Source organism: Epinephelus fuscoguttatus, linkage group LG10, assembly GCF_011397635.1.
Source record: "Epinephelus fuscoguttatus linkage group LG10, E.fuscoguttatus.final_Chr_v1".
In the NCBI taxonomy this organism is placed as follows: Eukaryota; Metazoa; Chordata; class Actinopteri; order Perciformes; family Serranidae; genus Epinephelus; species Epinephelus fuscoguttatus.
In genome coordinates, this window is record NC_064761.1 from 15,446,165 (window position 1) to 15,468,198 (window position 22,034).

The window sequence follows — 22,034 nt, forward strand, 5'->3', positions numbered from 1 at the left end:
CTGCCATTATTGCACCAGTGTGGAATTTAACCGGAATTTATGCTGACAAAACCTTTCGAATTTAAGAAAATAAAAATGTTCTACTCAAGTTCTTTCACCTCATATGACGGTTAATCTGCAGTACTGATTTGCAAAAACAAATTAATCTAGGGAAAAAATTTGTTATATTTAACTTCAGATGCTGAATTAATATCAGTATTTATGGCCATTTTAATTTGGGGATTTTTTAAATTAGTTTTCCAAGGATGTCCAACTTCGTAGCTTTTTTTATTCGGCAGCACTCTTTTCTACTTTGTATGAATTTATGTGGTAAATTGTTTATTAAAAATCCAACATTTTAATAAGAAGATGTAATATTGTCTGTAACAATACATCGATCCACACTGATATATCGATTCGAAGATCAAGGACCGAGTATTATCAACGCAAAGTGAAAACATCAATACATATCGTCATCTTTAAGATACACCTTCATTTTGAAATTTCCACGGCATGACTGTGTCACCATTTTTGTCCAAGCGCACCTCTTTACTTGATACTTTCCCTGCCAGAGTATTATTTTTAAGTTGCCAGTCACCGCCAGCATTTTTGATCATATTCACTAATCTTTAAAGACTCACAGAATAATTGGCTCTATGAATATGTAAACAGTGTATACATGAAACTAAAGAGGAGACATTCTGTTTTTAAACACAAAAAATATGTTATTCTATCTTATTCCCCATTTCTTTTTTATAAAGAGTTGAATTTGTGCATTTTCATAAAAAAAAAAAACACTGAGAAAAATGTATTTTGCATTTACATTTCCCTTTTTTTGTTTTTTTCTCATTTCCTTATGTCAGTTTGAATTGTATTAATGAAAATTAAAATAATAATAATGATAATGATAACGAAAACAATATTCTCTTTGAGGTATAGCGGAACACGTTGCCACATTCAGTGAGTGTTCTGTTGTCTCCATCTCCTCTGTGGTCGTCTTGTCCATGTGTCACTGTCACCGTTGTGCAGATCCCGTTTCATCCCACCAAACTCATTTGCTTCTTTGTCCAAAATCGGATTTAGAATGTGGATCAAAACAGGAATTGTCAGAGTCTGAGTTCATCAACATCTCCACAGCTTGCGCAACCGTAGACTTTTCTGTCATCGCCAACATTTTTCAAGCTGCTACATCTTCCTTCCGATTTCCAGTGTATCTTCCTCTTCGTTTGTTTTTGGAGATGGCAGTGCTGTTCTGTTTCACAGATGTGTAACAGTGCCCCCTATCTTATAACAGTGTAAACATGGATTGCCGGAAAATCTCATCAATGGCGAGGAAAGAGTTCACATTCAAACAGTGATAAAGGCCTAGCACCTCACCTCACCTCAAAATCATATCGTGGCAGACTTTGTGAGTTTAGAGAATATCGTGTCACTATCTAAAGAATCAATATATCAAATCATGCTGAAACTTGTGATTTACACCCCTGGTAAAAAATACTTGATTAACTGCAAGTCCTTCTTCTTGCACAACCAGCAAAGGTCATTTCTGATTCATGTCCCTTGCTGTCAAATTTGATGGAATCTCTAATTTAAATATTCATGTCAGCCACAGCGTTACTTAGTGGTCCACAGCAAGAGCACAAAAACGGAGTCCTAAGGTAAACCAGCATTGAGGACCCATACATGGTTGATAGAATTGTAAAACAGCAAAGTGTTCCTTTAATGAAAGTCCGGCAAGACTAATCAATTTGCTCAAGGGCACGTACATTTTCCCCCACAAAGAAGCCAACCGGCAATATTACAATCACATCTGTGTTTTCTCAGCACAGGGCCTCAGCCGTCATGTCAAAGAAGATTGATGGTGTGACTATTGGGCCATTACATTCATATACCTCTCACCCTAGGCCTTTTCTCATGGAATGACCTCTCTCTCTCCATTTGCCTCCATCTCTCCCTCCTTTTTTCTTGCCCTCCTTGGTTTTGTTCTCCTCTTCTCTCTTTTCCTCCTCCATCTTCTCAGACTTGTCTAACAGACGTCTCTACTGGGTGGACTCCAAGCTGCACCTGCTGTCCAGTGTGGATCTGAATGGGGATAACCGCAAAGTGCTGCTGTCCTCCCATCACCACCTGGGACACCCCTTCGCCCTAACTGTGTTTGAGGTATGGAAAGATTAAAATACAGCCCCAGAATCAGTCAATGCAATGGTATTTTCGAGCTTTAAATCTTTACGTATGCTGATTCTTTGTTTGCACAAGGAGTAAAACTTACCACACCATGCTTTTAAGAATTATCCCATTACAACAGATAGTTTTATATTTAAGCAATTCTGTCGTCCATCCCATTTTCCACAGCATACCAGATGTTTTGAGCTCCGTTTCCTTCCTTCAGGGTTGCCATTGGTTTTATGTCGCTGCTTCATGTTGTGCAAAGCAAGTCACAGAGGCTCCAACTGCACTCTTGCACAGTCTAGCTTTTTAGCCTCTGAAATATGCAAGAGTACCACTGAGGTTTAACTTTACAAAAATATATTCACCCCCTTGTTCAGCCAGATATTAAGTATCTTAGTCTATGAAAATATCAGGATAATAAAAGCAAAAAATACAAATGAACTGCTTTTGGCATAACGGTGCAATTAATTTCAAAGCAGCTTGCTTAAACAGCATAAATGAGGTCTGCCACAATATCTAACTATAAAGCAAGGAATCTCTGTCTGTCTGTGTCTATGTATGTAAATTTGGGGTTTCACTGAGCAGTTGACTATCAAAACCAGTAGTTGACACTGTACATCGTTGTCGACTAATCATTTATCTGTAAAATAAACAAAGCTCCAACTCCCTCCATACCACCAGCAAATGTCCCCACTCATCATCATATATATATATATATATATATATATATATATATATATATATATATATATATATATACTTTTATTAATCTCCCTGATGGGAAATTCAGTTATTTCAATTATTGCTGCAATCAAGCAGAATCTACAGCTCAGAAAAGCCTGCTGGAGATTTAGTCCAATCAAATTGCGAATCATTGAAACCAGCCTCTCAGAACCAGCACAGGAATCTGCTACCCCAGGTGGGTCCCACTTATGTTCGTTGTATTTGAGTCCTTTTTGACGTTTATTGATAATTGGGGGTAAAAAGAAATATGATAAAGCTACAACTAGTTCTCTATGATTTCTAAGATGTAGTATTCGTGAATGCCCTAACGTATATGTATGCATGTATGTGTTCTTTGTTTATCTCGAGAACCTCTCATCCAATCTAAACTGAAATTTGGTGTCAGACTTGGTGATAATTAAGTTTGACCAAACAAGCTGCGAGCGCTCTGTACAGCAGCAGAGGCAGGTCTGTAGGGCTTTGCAGAATGAGTTGTTCATGTTTCGTTAAGCTTATTTCACTGCTTTTTCTGACCAAAAGTACCTGCACCTTGAATGTGGGTTTTTTGCCATGGTAGCTTATAACACTAATAAACTAACCACTAGCGAAATGGCTCTGCTAATAACCACGGTGGTTATGTCAAAGCAAGCAGCTACTATGTCTATTTTGAAATCACACCAGCTAAGTGTATTTTACCAGTGTTTCTGACTGCGAGTAGCCATGACTTGGGTGTGTTTTTCAGAGACAGATTCAGTGATATAGGGGCCCCAGGCAAACGTTGTCTTGTTTTACTTTCACCTTTTCTCTGGCTTTGAACACACATTCACATGTAATCTAACACCTGATCAAGGTGAGGCTTTCAGTTCTAATACAATGCTGGATATCTTAATGAATAACGATGCATCAGATTTTATTGTGCATAAAATCCATATAATCCATATTTTTCTTATCTGATCTTGGTAATAAATCTATAGCTGTATTGTTCAGCAACCAAGGAAGCATCAAGTGTGAAGTTGTTCATCGGAGCAGTTCTTAAGAAAGCTGCAAGCAGCAGCACCGCAGGCCAAGCAATCGGCTCGTTCTGAGCAAGCATGTTTTGAACGGGCACTGCACTAGTTAAAAGACAGCAAGGGAATGATAACCTCAAAATACAGCATCAGTATATGTTTATTTTCAATTTCCCACTTTGGGACTTGGCATGGATCACCTGCAAGCACTTGGCAGTGCTTAGAGGAGGTCTCTACCTGTAAGGCAATCAAGATGCTAACGTCCTTATTTGACCTCCAAAGTGTAGATACATGCCGAAAAATAGGTCTGTCCTGTCTTGTTTGATGTTTCCCATCTTGGCAGTGTATTTTTAGATTTTCTCTGAACCAAATATAAGCATTGGACATGAGTTTTTGCTGTTATTTTTATCTACAGTTGTTGATATTTGGCTGAGAGATTGACTGAGGAGAAATGAGAGATGGAGATGTTTTAAAAGTATAGTGGAAAGATAAACCCAGGAAAGGAATCATGTTTTCAAGGGCTGACCAATGTAGAGTCACAGCAGAGCGCAGCAATCGATGAAACTAATTTGGGCGTATTTATTGAGGCAGGAGTGAGTCAGTCTGTTAGAGCCCATCAAGTATAGATGATGTGGAAGGTGGAAAAGAGAAGCAGAGGAGAGGAGAGCAGAGCAACAATGAGGGCGAGAAAGAGAGGAGGTGAAATGCAATCAGTAGGAAGTGCTTTCTCCATTCCTCTCTTTGCTGCACACACTGTGATGATGAGAAGCAAAAGGAAAGGAAGAGGGGGCATCCATCATGTCCAGCTACGTGTGCCTGCATGTGTGCTCGGATATGTGTGTATGTGTTAAAGGAAAGAAAAAAAACAGGAAGAAAACCAACGTTTCAGGCAGGCAGTGAAAGTTCATCCCTGGAGATTAATAGCCCTCAGCTCTTCTGGTCTTTGTTCTGTTCTGGTTATGATACAGACCAAATTAAAAATCCTTTAGCAGTGCAGCAGATTGTCGTGGTCCCAACAGACCGATAATGGGAAGTTTGTTTTTTGTGGAGTTGCCTGGCACAAGTTGTGAACTGAAACACTGAACCTTTTTTAGTCCATTTAATTTAGTTTGTGTCTTATCTGGGAAATGAGCCTCAAGGGAGCGTTTTTGACTCAGGGTCTGGGTCTGTGTTAAACTGCTTACTGCGCCACCTTTAGCTCACTTGTGTAACATGCCATACTTTGCATACTTTTGAGGTGAACTGGCACCTCTCCAGCTTCCAGTCCACACTCCATGCTTGGTCCAGAAGGGGATTTGAGCCGGCAATCCGTCAGCAGCGTGGACTGAGCTGCCGCTGCCCTTTTTGATAATCAGTTAATCATTTAAGTAATTTTTCAAACACAACAGTCAAACCAATTCCCTGGTTCCAGCCTCTTAAAGGTGAAGATTTAAACTTTTTTTTTTAAATTTCAATTTTTTTTGTTTTTGTTTTTATGTATTTTTTGGTCATAAGTGATAGTAAACTAAATGTCTTCAAGCTTTGGATAATTCCCCTATACTGCATGTGTTTAGCTGCCATGAAAAAATCTCCCTGTATGCAATTAACGTGCTATCTCTACTTGAAGCAGCCAGAGGTTGGCATGAGAAACGATTGTAAATTGAATGCAAGGGTGCTTGGATCGATTCGCCACAGGTATTCTTTCTAATGGTTTGAAAGCCAATCAGAAGAGCCAGATGATCCAAACATGCAAGTCCATTTCTCTACAGGCTGCTAAAATAGCTTTGCTGGTCTGACGGTGCTGACAAACTATGGCTCACATAGAAAATTCACTGTTACATTCATAGTTAACTGCCAACCTGACGTCCAGCTCACGTCCCTGACCCAAGTGCAAACACATCTTTTTCTCCTTTATCACCACACACAGTTCTACCATAAAGGCTGTGATAGATTCCGCTGTTTTCAGTGTTTACATTTTTCTTGGTTTTGTCACGTACTGTGCTCACATGATAGCATACATAAGCATAAAAGCACCACTTACAGGCATTTCTTTTCTATACATTATGAACATGCCCATACAATAGCTCTTTTGAGTGTGTGAGAGATGTGAGGTTTCAAAAGTGTGCATTATGGCCTGCACAGCCCCTCATATTCCTGAGTGATGCACAGTGAGTGTTAAAGTCGTTCCACTTGAGCATATCATCTGCAAACTTCACATCGATGCTGATGTACTAAAGTTTCTTAACTCTGCAGTGGAACGACACAGGGTTCCTATATCAGAGTCTGAACACGCCACCATCAAACACACACATACAAACACTTGCAGTCAGTGTCCACCCCCTGCCTAGACACCAAGCCCTGAGGAAATGTAGATTGCAGAGGCATGCAGAGAGTAGTGTTTTCTCTTTCTCTGGCTTTAGTATCATTGCATTACTTTTCTCACTTTTTACCCCCTCTTAGGGGAGAAGATGAGATGAGTTTGGCAATAGCAATAAATACAATCAGGAAGAAAGAAAAATAATGGTGCTAAGGCACAAATTGGTCCTTTTACCTTAAGTTTAACACCACCGGAGGATTTAAACAGGCCCTGCACACTCACACAGGTGTTTTAATTTATTCTAAGTTATTAGACCTCTGATCAGGTTGCAGGTGGGTGGAGCTATACAGGGAATTAAAGCTTGGCACGTGAACATTGCCTGCAGAGGCAATATTCGTGCTGCATGTTGGCAGTTGTGCCAATTGTGATGCACACAGGAAGCTAGGTTGCTAGCTAATGGTAACTAGCTCGCTATTGAATACAGCGAAATATGATGTTATCATACATTTACCATTTACTTACTTTACATGCCTGTCTCCATACTCACAGGCATCCATGCAGCATCTCTCATGTGAGTTGTATTTCCCATGGCCAGTATCATACAATATCAGCTAATTAAACACGGCAACCGTTAATATCTCCGCCACACATGGTATTGCGCTATTTGTTGAGGTTGTGACTTCGCTGGTCAGAGTTCACCAAAGTTGGACTCCACACGATGTGAAGATGCAAATTAACTCTGCCACCAGAAGCAAATGTTTTATTTGCCCCTCTGCTTGCACTGAATGGAAGTAGACAAGAGGCGAATATTTGCTGGTGTTAATTTTGCTCATGGGTGCTGTCACACCACAAAGTAACATTTGCTCGTCCATCCATGCAAAATAGGTGGGGTCAGAAGCATGGTGATGTAGTGACTGCTCGCAGGGCTAGATGGTCATCTACTGTAGTCTGTGCCCTAACAGTTAACTCATGCACTTGTTAGTTACAAAAGCTTCCTGTGCTTCTTCTGGCATTTAATCCACCATTTAATGCCAGTTCTTCAATTTAAGCCCAGTTTGGACCAAAGATTTGCAACAAGATGACTTGAAACAGGCAACTACTTGGAATGTGCCGTTCTGCTGCGTTCTAAAAACCTGCTGTTTCACACTAATGCAACTAGATGAGATGGCGTATTATCTCTATGCAACAACTTTCGGTACTTCTGCTTTGATTTCCAGCTTTTCAGGCTTATTTTGTGGCTGAATATATTTTGTACCTTCATAAAATATGAATGAGGATAGTGATGGTGAGATACTGGCTATGTAGACTCACAAGTCAGTCTTTAGACGCTTTGCTTAACTAAAGACTGATGTCTTTCTCCCTGATTTTGTGTTTAGATGGGCGGATACAATTTCAGAGTTTAAAAAAACTCCCTACATTGCAGAACCAATAGTAAATCCTTAGGGCGGTCCTTCGGTGGCTCGCTGAACTCTTGTGCTCGTAAACATAGTCCGACTGCGTTAGAAGTTGTAAACAAAGTCGCTGTAAGTCCTTCATTTCCACAATCTTGTGGACTGAGCACACGTTTGAGAAAACGGAGTTAAATCTCTCGGCATCCATTTTCAAGCTCTCTGTGTGTTTGTTTCCTTGTGGACGAGAAAAGGGGGAGCGCACATTTCCGGGAGGGCGTGTCCTTTTCAAAAGTGCAAGAGGTGTTGCTTTGTTGCCGGCCATTTTCTTCGGTGTGTTAAACACACTTTAGAAAGGAGTGTCCCCAGACTATCAGAAGGCGGAGATCTCTGATTGTCTGGTGGCGAGACTACTGGCTATGTTGGCATTTGTGAAACGATGAAAAACTAAAACAAAATGAGCATCAGATGGATTGTATTGGTAATCAATAAGCCAAAAATAATATAAATAACCAGCACCAGTTAATCAGTCAGTGAGAGAGTGTGTGTGGGGGGGACATAAGCACATACAGCGAGCAGCAGCAACCCACCGTTGCACACCAGCACGCTGTGTGTACGGAAACAGGGTGCTCAGCAGGACGGAGCACCTGCCACAGCAAGCGAACACACAGTCTGCGGTCATTTTGACTTGACCACCGGACTTCACTAGAAGCTAGTTGGCTGCTGAAACAGGTGACTTGCTCTATGTTCTAAAACCAGCTGCTGGCGATTTAACCAGCTGAGTTGCAGTTGATACCATCAGCCGGCTTGAGTCAAGCTCAGACCAGCCAGTTCACACCGCTACAACTTTTCTCTGCAACGTTCTAAAACTGTTTCGTCTCATCACGAATCATTGGTCTGAACTGAAAATAAAGTCCTCAGATTTAACGACTCAGCTAGCAAACTCATTAGCTTGTTAGCTTAGCTCAGTCATTGATGGGACGAGTTCACAGTTTATTCAAAATAGCTGTATTTGTACCATCCACCTCTTAAAACTGTCTTCAAACCATTGAAGACAAAACCTTTTGTGGAGCAGTTCTTCTCTGACACAGGAGGTTAATCGGAATGAATTGATTGGATTGCCAAATCTTGCCTTTTTAAACCCTGGCCAAGCTTTTATTGTCATATTTAAAATTACACCCTGCACCAAAAAGTCTGACTGAGATAATAAAGAAAAGGTTTAGACAGTGTGACCTTGCTTGTCAGAGAATCAGAGCTGGTTGGTACTCACAACCAATAGGACGCACAGTCTTGGAGTCATCAGTCACAAAGGGATCAATTAAACAAATGAGAGTTGAAGTGAATATTGAGACTAGAGCGTGTGGGACCACAGCTTTAACAGAAAAGGGAGGAAAATGTCAGTCAAGCCCTATCTGTCCACACCCACAGTCCAGATAAGAGGTCTAATCAGCTAAAATAACTGGAAACACCTGTGTGGGTGCACCATGCATGTGGAAAGGATTTAATACTCTTCTGCAGCTTAGTGGAGATTAACACAAAATGTCTCCTAATGTCATTTGATTCCTACACAGATTGAACACCAAGCGCACATTATTTTTTCATAACTTGAGCTGATACAACAAAGAAATACAAATCAAACCCAAACAATCAAAGGCTTCAAAAGTTGAGTGGGTTGGCTTTGTTTGAGCTTTCACTTGTAGTTTGCTGGCATGACATCTGAGTATTAAAGGAGGCACCACAGGCGCATCAAGCAGATGTGTCAGTCAAAAAAGGGCTCAGCACTTGTCAGAAGGTTCTTCTGGGGACCAAATCATGACAAAATCATCAAGAGCTGTTCTCCCCTTGACCCTAAAAGACCCCACATCCATTTGCATCCAACTGCAGACAGATACAGACAGCTGCAACTGAAGTGATGCAATGCCATGTGTTCAGGGGAGCGTGTGCATGCACATGTGTCTCAGTTCTTTCAACACATGCAAGATTCACCTTGATCTTACAACAAAGAACAATGACCTTCTCAGGTCTGCATTGCTCTTTGAAGCTTTCAGTGTGAGAGAATGTGACGGATGCTAAGATTGACAGTAGAGAAATTGAAAGAGGAAAAACAGGTGGAGACTGGCAGAGACCGAGAAAGATATCCATGGAGACGGAAAGACAAAGGGAGAGATGGAATGATATATTTGAGCATTGTTTTATCAACACAGCTGATATTTGTCTTTCATTGTTTCACCACTACTGTCATATAAGTAAAGGTTATCCGAGTGTGAGTGAGGGTGATGATGGAGCGATAGAGAGCTCGGTGAAAGATGGAAAAGGAGAAGGTGAGGGAAAGGTTAAGTCCGCCCATAACCCAACACAAATGGAGAGCGTGGATAACAGCCATGACTGAACCACACACAGATACACAAATACATATATACTCACATCAGATAAATCTGAAGTTGGACCTTTACCGGTCTTTGCCCTTAAAAAAGACCATACAACTGTTAACACAACCTCAGCTGAATGAAAAAATGCCCGTAGGAGCCATCGTTCCTCTTTCTGTGTCACACTCACCTCATTGATTGTCTCTTCATCCTTTTTTTAACCTTCCTATGTTCTCAGCATCTGTGTGTGTTTTTTCTTGCTATCATTTATTGTGCTTTTCTTAATTGATGTGTGTCTGTGTAGATGTAGCAGTCTGCAGTTGCTATGGAAACCAAGTGCCATAACCACTTGCGTGGTGTATCCTGTTATACAGTAGTGTCACTAAAGAGAACTGGGAGGAAGAGAGAGAGAGGAGGAGAAATGGAAGGAAAGAAAGAGAACTAAAGTGAAAGATGAGAGAATATCTCACAGGTCAGGGCTAGCACTATTTATTTCTTTACTTCAGTGGAAACAGGGGCGAGTGATTTTTCACACAGGGGACTTTCACAATAGGGTGAAAAAGTAAGGTGTAGGTATAGAAGCCTAGTGGTCCTTATAGATGTTATGTTTTGTAGTGTTGTTGCAGCTGTTTCTGCCAGTTGCATTAGCAGCAACAGGTCCTTATAGCTACTACATTTGTCCTCCAAATCACAGAGAAGAAACAAACAAAAAATAAGAAAGGAGTTTCCCACAGGGTTTTTTTAAATTCCCAAATTAAATCGGATAACGGACAATGGGTAACAATTCGTTTTCCGTTTTTTTTTTCTTTATTATCAAATAAAAAACAGGAGACGGATCGTTTTTTTTCCAAAACAAAAAATGGATAATGGTTGGTTTTCCGTGTTTCAATTTGTTATTTCAAAACGAAAAACAAATGACTGCGAAGTACACGGACCATTCTCATATTAGGTATGATTGATCGTACTGTGCATTTATCAATTGACAGTTGTCCCTACCAACTCTCCCACAGTTTAGCTTTTACATTGATAATATTGCTCCTTACCTGAGTTCTCTTGCGTCTCTACGTCATTAAAGAGTGCCAACTGCTGGAACCCAAGCCCATGCAATTAAGTCAAGCTTTGCATTATGTCTACTATGGTTTATATTTTGAAGACAATGTCAAGAACAATCCTCTCACCTTCCTTCCTACCTTATTACCCATGGACGTGTGACATACACAGATTTCAAAGGAGACTGCCACCTCTGAGAAATGCCTTTGCACCTCTACTTGCCAAGTGCTACTCCCATCAAATAGCCGAATACACATGAACAATACTCAAGACCACGTTTTCAAGTGGACCCGGTCATGGATTGATGTACCATGTACCGATCCAGGCCCGGGTCCCTGATGTGAAACCAAATACAAACAAAAACTTCCACTTCCTCTTTTTTCATTAGTTGAAATGCCATATCTTTATTTTAAAGCTGTGTATCCCTGTTACTTTAAATGGCATTAATACAATCTTCATCACTTTGTCATTTTTAACGACTAGTTCTATTGAGATTTCTCATAATTCAAGGAGTGGTACTATATATGGTGGCAAACAATACTGACAGTTTATTTGCTCAGCATTAATCGATTGTCAGGATTGAGTGCTGGATGTTACAAAAAAACAGCACGCTGCCCATTACAATATAACTTATTCAGTCTGTTTAAACCTCTCCATGATTAAAATGCAATGCTTTTAACCTTACTTCAATAAATAATGTTTTAGCTTTCAAACCTGTCATTCCTCATATGCCTTTAATTAAAAATTGAATTAAAGTTTCCCCATGCATAAAACATCTCCTTAAGATTAGTCTGTCCTATCAAGTAAATTGTAAATCAACAAGCCTAAATATTATCCAGTATGTCTCTGAAGAAACTGATGAATGGAGGTTTGGTTTTGGGAAATTGCACCTGTCTTTTTTTGTTGTTTGTTTAATGATTTGTGTATGTATTCTTTAAACCAGCTCTCTCTTTCTCTCCAGGATCGCATTTATTGGACAGACTTAGAGGACGAAGCGATATATAGTGCCAACCGGCTGACGGGACATGATGTGGCAAAAGTGGCAGAGCATCTCAACAACCCCCTTGATCTAGTGGTATTTCACGAACAGAGGCAGCCCAAAGGTAAGAAAGACAGGGATGATATGACATGAACATTTTGGTGCTCTCTGTGTCTAGTATGAGACAAAACAGTCACAGCAAACTGATTGGATGAGGAGCTACAGGTGTCGGGCACACATTGCAAATTGTGCATGATGGGCTCTGATCATGTTTGCTCCAAGCACCAAACTCACTGGCAACATAGATTGTATAAACATAATAGACAGAGCCACTGTGACATGGTTTGTTGACTCCCATTTTGAAGCCTCGAGTTTGGCATTTTTGACTATCACCATCTTGGATTTTTGGAGTCAGATGTGCCCATATTTGGACAAGAGGGTAACTGAACCCTCCAGTAGGTGCTAGTTTGAATACCATGGTGCCTTTACAGTAAAACTGTTGTTATGCTAATGCAAATTTTTGCTAGCAAAAACAGGCTTAAAGGGATAGTGCACCCAAAAATGAATATTCAGCCATTGTCTACTCACCCATATGCCGAGGGAGGCTCTGGTGAAGTTTTAGAGTCCTCACAACACTTGCGGAAATCTGAGGGAGAAGTGGCTAGCAGCACAACTGCACACCTAATGGCTGAGGGCGACCCAGATTAAAACGTCCAAGAACACGGAATTGAAACCATAAAATATCTCCATACTGCTCGTCCGTAGTGATCCAAGTGTCCTGAAGCCCCGACATAAAAAGTTGTTTGGAAAAATGTCATTTGAACTCTGTTTTTATCCTCATTGTAGCCTGTAGCTCTGACTGCCTCTCTGTACACCGTGCTCATGTGTGTACGCTTGCGTGCGAGACCAGCAAAAGCGCGTGAACACACATGAAAGCAGTGCCGATGTCTCATGGTCTCGCGCAAGCGCACACACATCAGCGAAGTGTACACAGAGGCAGTTAGAGCTACAGGCTACAATGAGGCTAAAAACAGAGTTCATATGATGTTTTTCGAAACAACTTTTTATGTCGGGCCTTCAGCACACTTGGATCACTACGGATGAGCATGTTGGAGATACTTTGTGGTTTCAATTTTGTGTTCTTGGACATTAGTCTTGGGCGCCGTCAGCCATTAGGTGTGCTAGCCGCTCCCCCCGCCAATGTCCGCAAGGGATGTGAGGACTCTAAAACTTCACCTGAGCCTCTGTCGGCATATGGGTGAGTAGATAATGGCTGAATTTTCATTTTTGGGTGCACTATCCTTTTCATCTGGGTTGCCGTCAGTCATTAGGTTTGCAGTTGTGCTGCTAGCCACTTCTCCCTCGGATTTCTGTAAGTGTTGTGAGGACTCTAAAACTTCACCAGAGCCTCGCTCGGCATATGGGTGAGTAGATAATGGCTGAATTTTCATTCTTGGGTGCACTATCCGTTTAAAACCATAAAAACAAATATACTTACCGGAAAAACTCAAAATTTCGAGTCCTTAGAGGGTCATGTAGTACAACTAAATACTGAACAAGATTGACAAGAGCATATTTACAGTTTGTTTTGTTTTGGGTTTTTTTGCATTAACTGAAAACACACAGAAATTGCAACAGCTCTGGCTATGCTCTGTGAATCTGGGGTTACACCGTACTTGCCTAACCAAACCAACACTGTCACTGTGGTAGCAGCTTGTCAACTAATGGCACTCATTCAAAGCAGCCACTCCCTTGATAATGTATAAACTTAAGCTTTGATACAGGTGAGTTGTATGAAAATTCACCCACTGTACAGTTGTCATGAATGCATCAATTATCTTTAGAGACCAAATCTGTTTGGTTTTTTTGTCATGTTTTGTTGTTGTTTTTTTTGGGGGGGGGGGGGTTGTACCAGGTTGTGAGCATGTTTATTTCTGCTGTAAAGTTGGACTTTTTTACATTGGTGTCTATTGGAATCGAAATGCTCTCCGAGCAAGTGGCCTTCAAGGAACTGCTGTTTTTGGCATTTCCACACTGGCTTCTTTTTTCAGCCCCGAAGGTTACCACTTTAATGGCAGTCAATGTGAGTGTGTGTGAAGGTTTGCTCAGTGTTGGTCTGTTAGTGCAGACCAAAAAAAAAAAAAATCCAATTCAGCATCACTCATCATGGTAACAAAGCCTTGAATAAGCCATGGATAGACCAAAGGATCCACTTACTAAAATTGTCTGAGATAATAAACAAATAACCTGATGTGTGTGTGATTAGATTGATGTGTGTGCCATGCATGTCAGATGATGTGTTTTGATGTAGTATTTTTCCCAGGATGGATGCTCCCGCAGGTGTGCGAACGAAACACCTGCGTGTGTGCGTGCAAGTGAAAGCGCGTCTGTGTTTGTGTTTGACAGTGTGTACAAGCTATTTGCTCGTGTGAGTCTGTGTTTTCGTGCTTTGTTTTCTCCCCTCACTCGGAGCTCAAAGCAGTCTTGTCTGAGTGCCAGTGGGGAGCTAATTGCATTCTCTCATTAATAAATCAAGAGTTCTGCTCAAAGAGATATCACAAAATTAAGCATGTTTTTTCCAAAATGCCAACAAAAGCAAGACATAACACAAACCAGGCCTAACTGGGCTAAATGAAGATATACTGAATGAACTTGAGCTGCCCCTGTGGAGATACTAGTGGCACTGATAAGTGAAATGCTCGATAAAATGTGACCTTGAATGAAGCAATTTGTGAGGTCCCTTTGTTTCGCTATGTCTCGCTTGCTTTTCATATCATTTTTTGTCCTGTCAGAAAATGCTCTAATCTCAACAAAACCCAAATGGAAAGATCCCCACTTAATGATTGGTTGCCAAAATACACCTCCACACATGTTGAATGGGTTGGAGCCACATTTGAACATCTTTATTTTCTGACACACTTCCTTAAAAGAGACTTGGTTCCTTTCCTCTCTTTTTCGTGCCTTTTTTTATTATTTGTCTATTTATTTTTTTGTCCATCCAGCTGTGCTTTGAAGCCTAGGTTCCATGTTTTAGTTCTTATTCTAGACCTAAGGGAGGCAGTGGAGAAGAAGAGAAGCGGACACTGGAGCTGACTTCAGAATACCATTTTTGGAAAACTTATCTCAGTCTCTTTCCTGTCTGCTACTTCCTTTTTCCTCTGTGTTTTTTTTCAGATATCATTTCTTCTCTTCTTATTTTATTTCTTTTCTTATTGCTCCCTTTTCTCCGTCTTTCTATCCACTGACTTCCTCGTTCCCTCTCCTATCCTCTTCCACCCAGTTGTGCCCTTTTTTCTCAGTGTGTTCTCATAGTGTGTCATAGCATTTCAAAGATTTGCTTTTACCCAAAGAGCCTAATTTGTTTAACTATGAACACAGATATAAGAGATATTCAGAGTTTCATGTAACATGCTTGCTATGCCATGGTACTGTACAGCAAGCACAAACGTATTCCCAGCTTATTAGAATCACACTGTGTGCAGTGAGTGATGGCGCTGCATCCCCCTGATGGCTGATGATTCCTCTGATGTGCTGCTTTTTAAAACTACACACAAGTCAGGAGGCAGAATCGACCGCGACCTGACCTAATTCTTCCCCACATGACAAGAGTAGCAATATTTTTCCATGACGCTGAGTCTTGGGTTGGGAAACTACATTTAAATTTTTCATTTGAGTGCAGAGATTCAAAAAAAAGAAAGTTTAGACACCCCAGCCTTAACCTAAGCATCTCTTCACAGGACCAGAAAATAGGTTGTGGAATAAATGTAGGTCCCTGATGTAGGTCCCTTAATACCACTGTAGAAGTTGGTCTCAGCATCTATCCAATGATGTTTTTCAGTATGGTACACAACAAGGTAATGAGAAATAATAAGGTTAATAGGTGGCAAGTAGTAGAAGTATTATGGCTGATCCAATACTGTCTACTATACAGTGTCCAAGACCAGCACACCACAGTAATACAGTAATATTTCAAGACTTCAAGACCCAGAACTGAGCGTATGTCTTTAATTGTTAATCACCTTTTCTCTCAACTATTCAGGACTACAGTTCATGTAAACCTCTGTGCTCATCACCCTAGAGCTGACACGGGTTAGTTTGTTCCAAAGTGCAGGGCTAAAACCTTCAGCAAGCTGCTGGGAAAGTCTGCCTGAGGATCTGAGAGCAGCTGGAAGTGCTGAAATCTTTAAGAAATTAATTTAAAACCCACATGTTCAAGCAGGCTTTTGATGAAGAATGCTTATAGACATTATTTACATTATTTAGTTCACCTACTTTATTGTATCTATGTTGTTAAATATTATTTGTCTTTTTTGATTTTTCGTTTTAATCCATTTTATCTAGAATTTGACTAGCTTTTATATTACTATATTATTATTACCATTAAACTAGTCGCCTAGTCCTTTTTACTAGCCCAGTATGGCTATATATTTTCTAAAACAAATGTATTAAACATTTCTTTTTTTTTTTCCTTTTTCTTTTTTTAAATAGAAGTTCTTCAGATGTATAAAACCAGGTTGTTGGCTTCCTCAAATTATGTGTCCATTCCTCGATTACCCTGTGAGTTATTTATATTCCTTTAGGCTGTAAGGATTCTCAGATCAAAAGAATCAAAAGCGTTTTTCGTAAAAAATTAATCCAAGTTGTGAGTATTGATTGATTGTGAGCTATATTACTTGAAGTTTTACAGTAGTAATCTTATTGTCATAGCTTTTAAATCTTTTTTTAATGTCCTTCTGACAACAGCTGTGGACGGAGGCATTATTGTTTTAGGTTGTTTGTCCTTCCCTATGTGTGTCTCGTTCTGGTGAACGTGATAACTCAAGAACGCCTTGTGGAAATTTCTTCAAATTTGGCACAAGTGTCCACTGAGTTGAGGATGAACTGATTAGATTTCAGTGATTAGAGGTCAAAGCTTACTGTGACCTTGCTTCTGTCGGATATTTGTGTCTCAAAGATCAAGGTCACTGTGACCTCACAAAATACATTTTTGGCCATAACTTAGGAATTCATGCCATAATTATAACAACATTTGACACAGCTGTCTAATAGGATAAATTGATGAGGTGATGACATTTTATATCCACGAGGTCAAAGGTCAATTTTACTGTGACATGATAATGTTCAACAAAAACACTTTTCTGGCCATTATTTAACATCATGACTCAGGAACAGAAGGGGAGACATTTGATTGGACACTAGATTGGTGACACTAATCTTGGGTGTCCATATCAAAACTGTGCTGATTGTATAGATCTCCTTTGCTGTCAGGTTGAAGATGTGTGTGTGAAGCATCCATGTTTTAGAATCGCTTCTTAGCAACAACATCCCTATTTAAAGCAGTCATTTTCTAGTTGTCTTTAACTTTCATCATTTTTAATCTTTTTGTCTTTAGTTTTTTTATTTTTTATTTTTTTTATTTTACTCAGTTTTACTACTATTACTGTTATTGTAGCTTTTAAATCTGTCTTATCATCTTGCATGCATTGGTCTTAAATTGTTAAATTGTTTTTGCTCCTTTTGTTTTTGTTTTTGGGGCTATATGTTCTGTCTCATTCTAAGCTTATCAGTTATCTGTGAAGCAATTTGACCTGCCCTAACCCGTATGAAAGATGCTGTACAATAAAATTTAAATGATTGATAGAATTTCATAGACATTGTGAGGAAGCACCAAAAGTTTATGAAATGGCATTACTGAAAGTTCTCCATGCGTTGTTTTCAATTGAGATGTAAGGCTTTTAAATAGTAAAGTGAAAATAATCCTTTATTTTTTGTCAGGGAAAATGTTTAAACTCATATTTGCCCAGGCCCTCTTTAATCCTCTTTTAATTTCTGCTTGTGTCCCTCTAGCCCCAGATACCTGTAACATGGGCAGCCTGCCAAACGGTGGCTGTGAGTACCTCTGTCTGAAGGCCCCCCAGATCACAGACCACTCTCCCAAGTATACCTGTGCCTGTCCTGACGGCATGGAGCTGGGACCAGACATGAGGCGCTGTGCTGTAGGTAAGTCGGTCACACTCTGAAACCAATAAATCACACACTTAATTAAAGGGATTGTGCTAAGAAACGACACGTGGAAGTCTACATCACTGTGATCACAGTGACATGGTGGAGTGCCAGGCCATGTGGATATTTAACTGGTTTCAGTCTCTCAACGCTGCTAAAAAGGGATCACCGCATAATTAAGTATTAATCGTATCTTTAAATAAATATTCCAATTAAAACTGTTCAGTATGTTGGTGCTGTCCAGCCTTATACGTGGACACTATGGGAAACATATCCCATGATATTACAGGCTGAAGGAAATAGGTTATTTTTCTATCTTGGCCTGTCATTTCTAATATGATTCAGGTTTTGCTCTCACCACAGCCAGACCATCTCATTTCTTTATAGTTTCAGTGCCAGACTAATAGCTTCCCATACTGGTATTCCCACATGTGCCCCCCACTCTGATGTGGAACATTTTAGCAGATCCACTGAATCCTTTTAAAATGTCAGCAAAATCTACACAGGAAATGCTAAATATATTAAATAGAAACACAAATATCAAAAGTATATTCTTGCTTCTAGGGAATGTATCTGCTTTTACTCACAATGAAGCTGTTATTTACACCATCATATTTATATTTGTCTCAAATTATAACAAAGTAGCTTACTGACTGTTGCAGCTTTAGTCCAGACCCAGTATTCACTACTATCACCCTTCCACAATGCAAAAATATTACTAATTATGATTGATTTAAGAGCCACTTTCCTCAGAGAATTTGAAACCTGTGCTTCATGTAACACTATCTTGGGAAGCGGCTTGGGGATTCTCCCAGCTTACCTGTGTTCCCAGCACACCTCCATTATTTCACTGACCTTATTTCCCCCGCTCAGCCAGTCCCCAGCCTCTACAGTCACCACATTTGTTACGTTGTTATCCTTAATAGACCCGCACTGTTTCGCATTTCATGTTTGCACAGGTGAGAACTGGAGAAATGAGCTGAGACAGAGAAAAGAGATGATGATGTATGTAGGCCACCATTCAGAGAATCCCTCTGAGAAGGGACGGGAGAGGGAACATGGCCATTGAGCGTGCACAAAAAGAGCAGGGGAGCATTTGCACTCACAGTTTCTGGACTCCTTAATGCAGTACAAATATTTCTGCTGACCTCTTATTAAGGTTGATAAAAATGGCTCCTTACATTATGTTCCTCCCTGCTTTATGTCACTGTCTAATTTTAAGCAAAGCCGTTGGCAGTTTTGCAGCAACTATAAAACTTTAAAGAAAGGCATTCAGAAACCCGCAATCAAATGCCTTTTTGTGGACCAAATGTCTATTATCCAAGTGCATTATTCTAAGTATAACAAAACTGATCATTAAAATTTAAGAGTTACATCGATCAACTCAGTTGATCACGTTCAGTTAAATTACTTTACAGTATGATTTTGCATACATTTGCCATATTGTGATAATTATTGATATCATAAAATATCCTGATATTTGTTTGTAAATCCTGTTAAATCTTATGACCAGAGGTGTGTGCTTGAGTAACATGACTTGGACTCGAGTCAGACTCATGTCTCAAGTTTAATAACTTAAGACTTGAGAAAATCAAAAAAGACATGTAACTCAACTTGGACTATAACCCCAGTGACTCTTGACTTCACCTGTACTTGAGCCTTTAGGCGTGAAAATAGTCTGTAATTTAAAGTGTGCCGCGAATCAAGTCATTTTGCTTCATTTCCTGAATCAACTAATGTTATTGCTTTTCATTCCTAGCAAGCTGACCATCAATTTCCCAAATTAGGTTAGGTTAGGTTGTTTGTTGGGAAATAATTGTTTTCACACATCATCAGTCAGGTTGGTTTCAGGGCAGCATACACAACATATAACAGATAACAGACCCTCTTCCCACATATTCCCCAGATAACAAATAACAAATAACCCTTTCCCACACATACCACAGAAAACCATATAAACGTGAACATGACATAGACAATGTAGGGGTGAAATCCACTTTAAACCAGTCCCACAGCATCCTATCAAGTCGCAGGAGAGAACCTTGGAGAACTAATGTTACGTTAGTGAGCGCTAGTTGGAAAGATGATACCAAAGATACTTTGTTTGCAAACAAAAACTATGTGCTGGTCATTAAAAAAGGAATTACAGTAAGCAAAACAGGCAGTTCAGAAATAACAGACAAAGACGATACAAACTTTTTAAGCGTTCATTATTTTTTAAAAATGTAATATTGTGATAATTCTGTTGTTAAAATGGCTTTACATTTGATGAAGTGTACATTATGACTTGTTTAGGACTCTAAACTCAAAGTTTAGGACTTGGGACTTGGCTGTCTTGACTTAAGTGCAAAGACTTAGTGACTTGCGAAGCAATGACTTGGTCTCACCTCTACTTATCACCCAGCTCTATTAAAAACTCTGCTGAGTTGGGAGCATGTTATAATCTTTTCAGTACATGCTGTATTGATGCACACAGCCAAAATCCTACAACTTGTGTTGTCGACATACTTGTCAGCTTCTAGCATGTTCAAGTAAAATCCTAAATACTTACAATTATTGTCTTGTGCAGTCCGACCCAGAACAACCACAACAGCTGCTCCAACCACCACCACCACCACAACTCCAACTACAACCACTACAACAAGCGCTACAACCACTAGCACAACTGTACCTACCACCACGACTCCCCCTACTACCACCACCACCACCACCACCACCACCTCTGCTGCTACAACACTCAGGTCCATGACCAGACGCCTGACGACACCTGCCCCTCCTCAGACTCCCAGGAGAACCTCTACGGAGCGGCCTCGGACCCCCGCTGCCACGAGTACAGAGACGACCAGTTTCAGCAGCACAAGTCAGACGTCCACATCCACACACACGCCCCTGTTGGGCCCCGTGGCCCCCAACAGCATACAGAGAGAGAGCAACGCCAATCTCTCCCACAGAGGTAAGGATCATGGTGAGCAGGGTTTGTGCATAGGAATGTGAGTTTGTGTGAAGTGTATGCATACAGTGTGTGTGTGTGAGCCTAATGCTCCGCTACCATCACTGCCGCTACCACCTGCCATTAAAGCAGCAGGGAGCTGAAAACCACTACTTACATCAGTTTCCCTCCTCTCTCTGTGCCTTCTCCTCCCTGTTGTTTCTTTGTCTGACCATCTGTCTATCTACTGTACGTCCTGTGCTTTTCTCTGTCTTCTCACACACCAATACACACTATCCTCACTGGTGTATCTCTCGGTCTGCTTGCTGTTGGTCCCCCATGAGCGGCGTGTAACAGAGCTGTCAGAGCTAACAAACGACAGTCCCCTCCATTCTCACCTTCCACCTCTCATCACTCATCCTCACTTTCTGACAGCCTCTCTAACTCTCTTTGTCCTTCTCTCCTCCTCCCCTCTTTCGCGCTCGCTCTCTAAAACTGGCAGCGTTCTTCCTTCTCGCACCAATCATGCTTTACTGGTGCGCCAGAATAATACCACTTTACAGTTTGTTGCCCAGACAAACAATGACAGCAGAATATAACAGCAGTAACAATGCTTTACAAAGCCACACTGAGACTTAAATTGTATCTGGATGAGGAGAGCTATCCTTGGGAGCGCCGCGAAGCAAAATTGATAAACCCCTGTGATGCACATCACATGGTACACTGTGATTTTGTGTGTGTGTGTGTGTGTGTGTGTCAGAAATCAGTGTTTTAAGCTTTTGGTTTGAAAGAGACATTAAAATAAGATAGTGGTGACTGTCAAACTGCAGAGGCACTTATTTGTCCTCAAGTCGTTTGTTCCTTTTAACTGAAGAAAGATAACAAAAATGCTCTGAATAGGTTGTCTTTTTAAGCACTGGCTCATCTTTTATTGAAATAAAGTGGATGTGTGCATTTCCTCTGTATGTTCTACTAGAGCCAATGCCAGTGCATCTCATTTTTCAGAGCACAGCAGGAGACTTAACGGTAAAACAATGCCAAAAGATCTACTGATTGATGCCGTTACTTACACGCTTCAGAAGAACCTTAGCTAATGTCTTATTCTTCAATGACATAGCCTGCTTCTCAGAGGATAATTAAAGATG

At 40.4% G+C, this 22,034-nt stretch overlaps 1 protein-coding gene across 4 annotated transcripts in view; it reads left to right on the forward strand.

Moving 5' to 3' along the window:
* The window catches only part of lrp8 (low density lipoprotein receptor-related protein 8, apolipoprotein e receptor), a 232,208-nt gene that overhangs the window by 191,237 nt on the left and 18,937 nt on the right, over nt 1-22,034 (forward strand). For all 4 annotated transcript variants that reach the window (XM_049588390.1, XM_049588392.1, XM_049588391.1 and 1 more), the window contains exons 13-16: nt 2,000-2,139; nt 11,940-12,081; nt 17,805-17,957; nt 20,530-20,913. In XM_049588390.1, the coding sequence (XP_049444347.1) occupies nt 2,000-2,139; nt 11,940-12,081; nt 17,805-17,957; nt 20,530-20,913 (819 nt within the window). The remainder of the gene's footprint in view (nt 1-1,999; nt 2,140-11,939; nt 12,082-17,804; nt 17,958-20,529; nt 20,914-22,034) is intronic.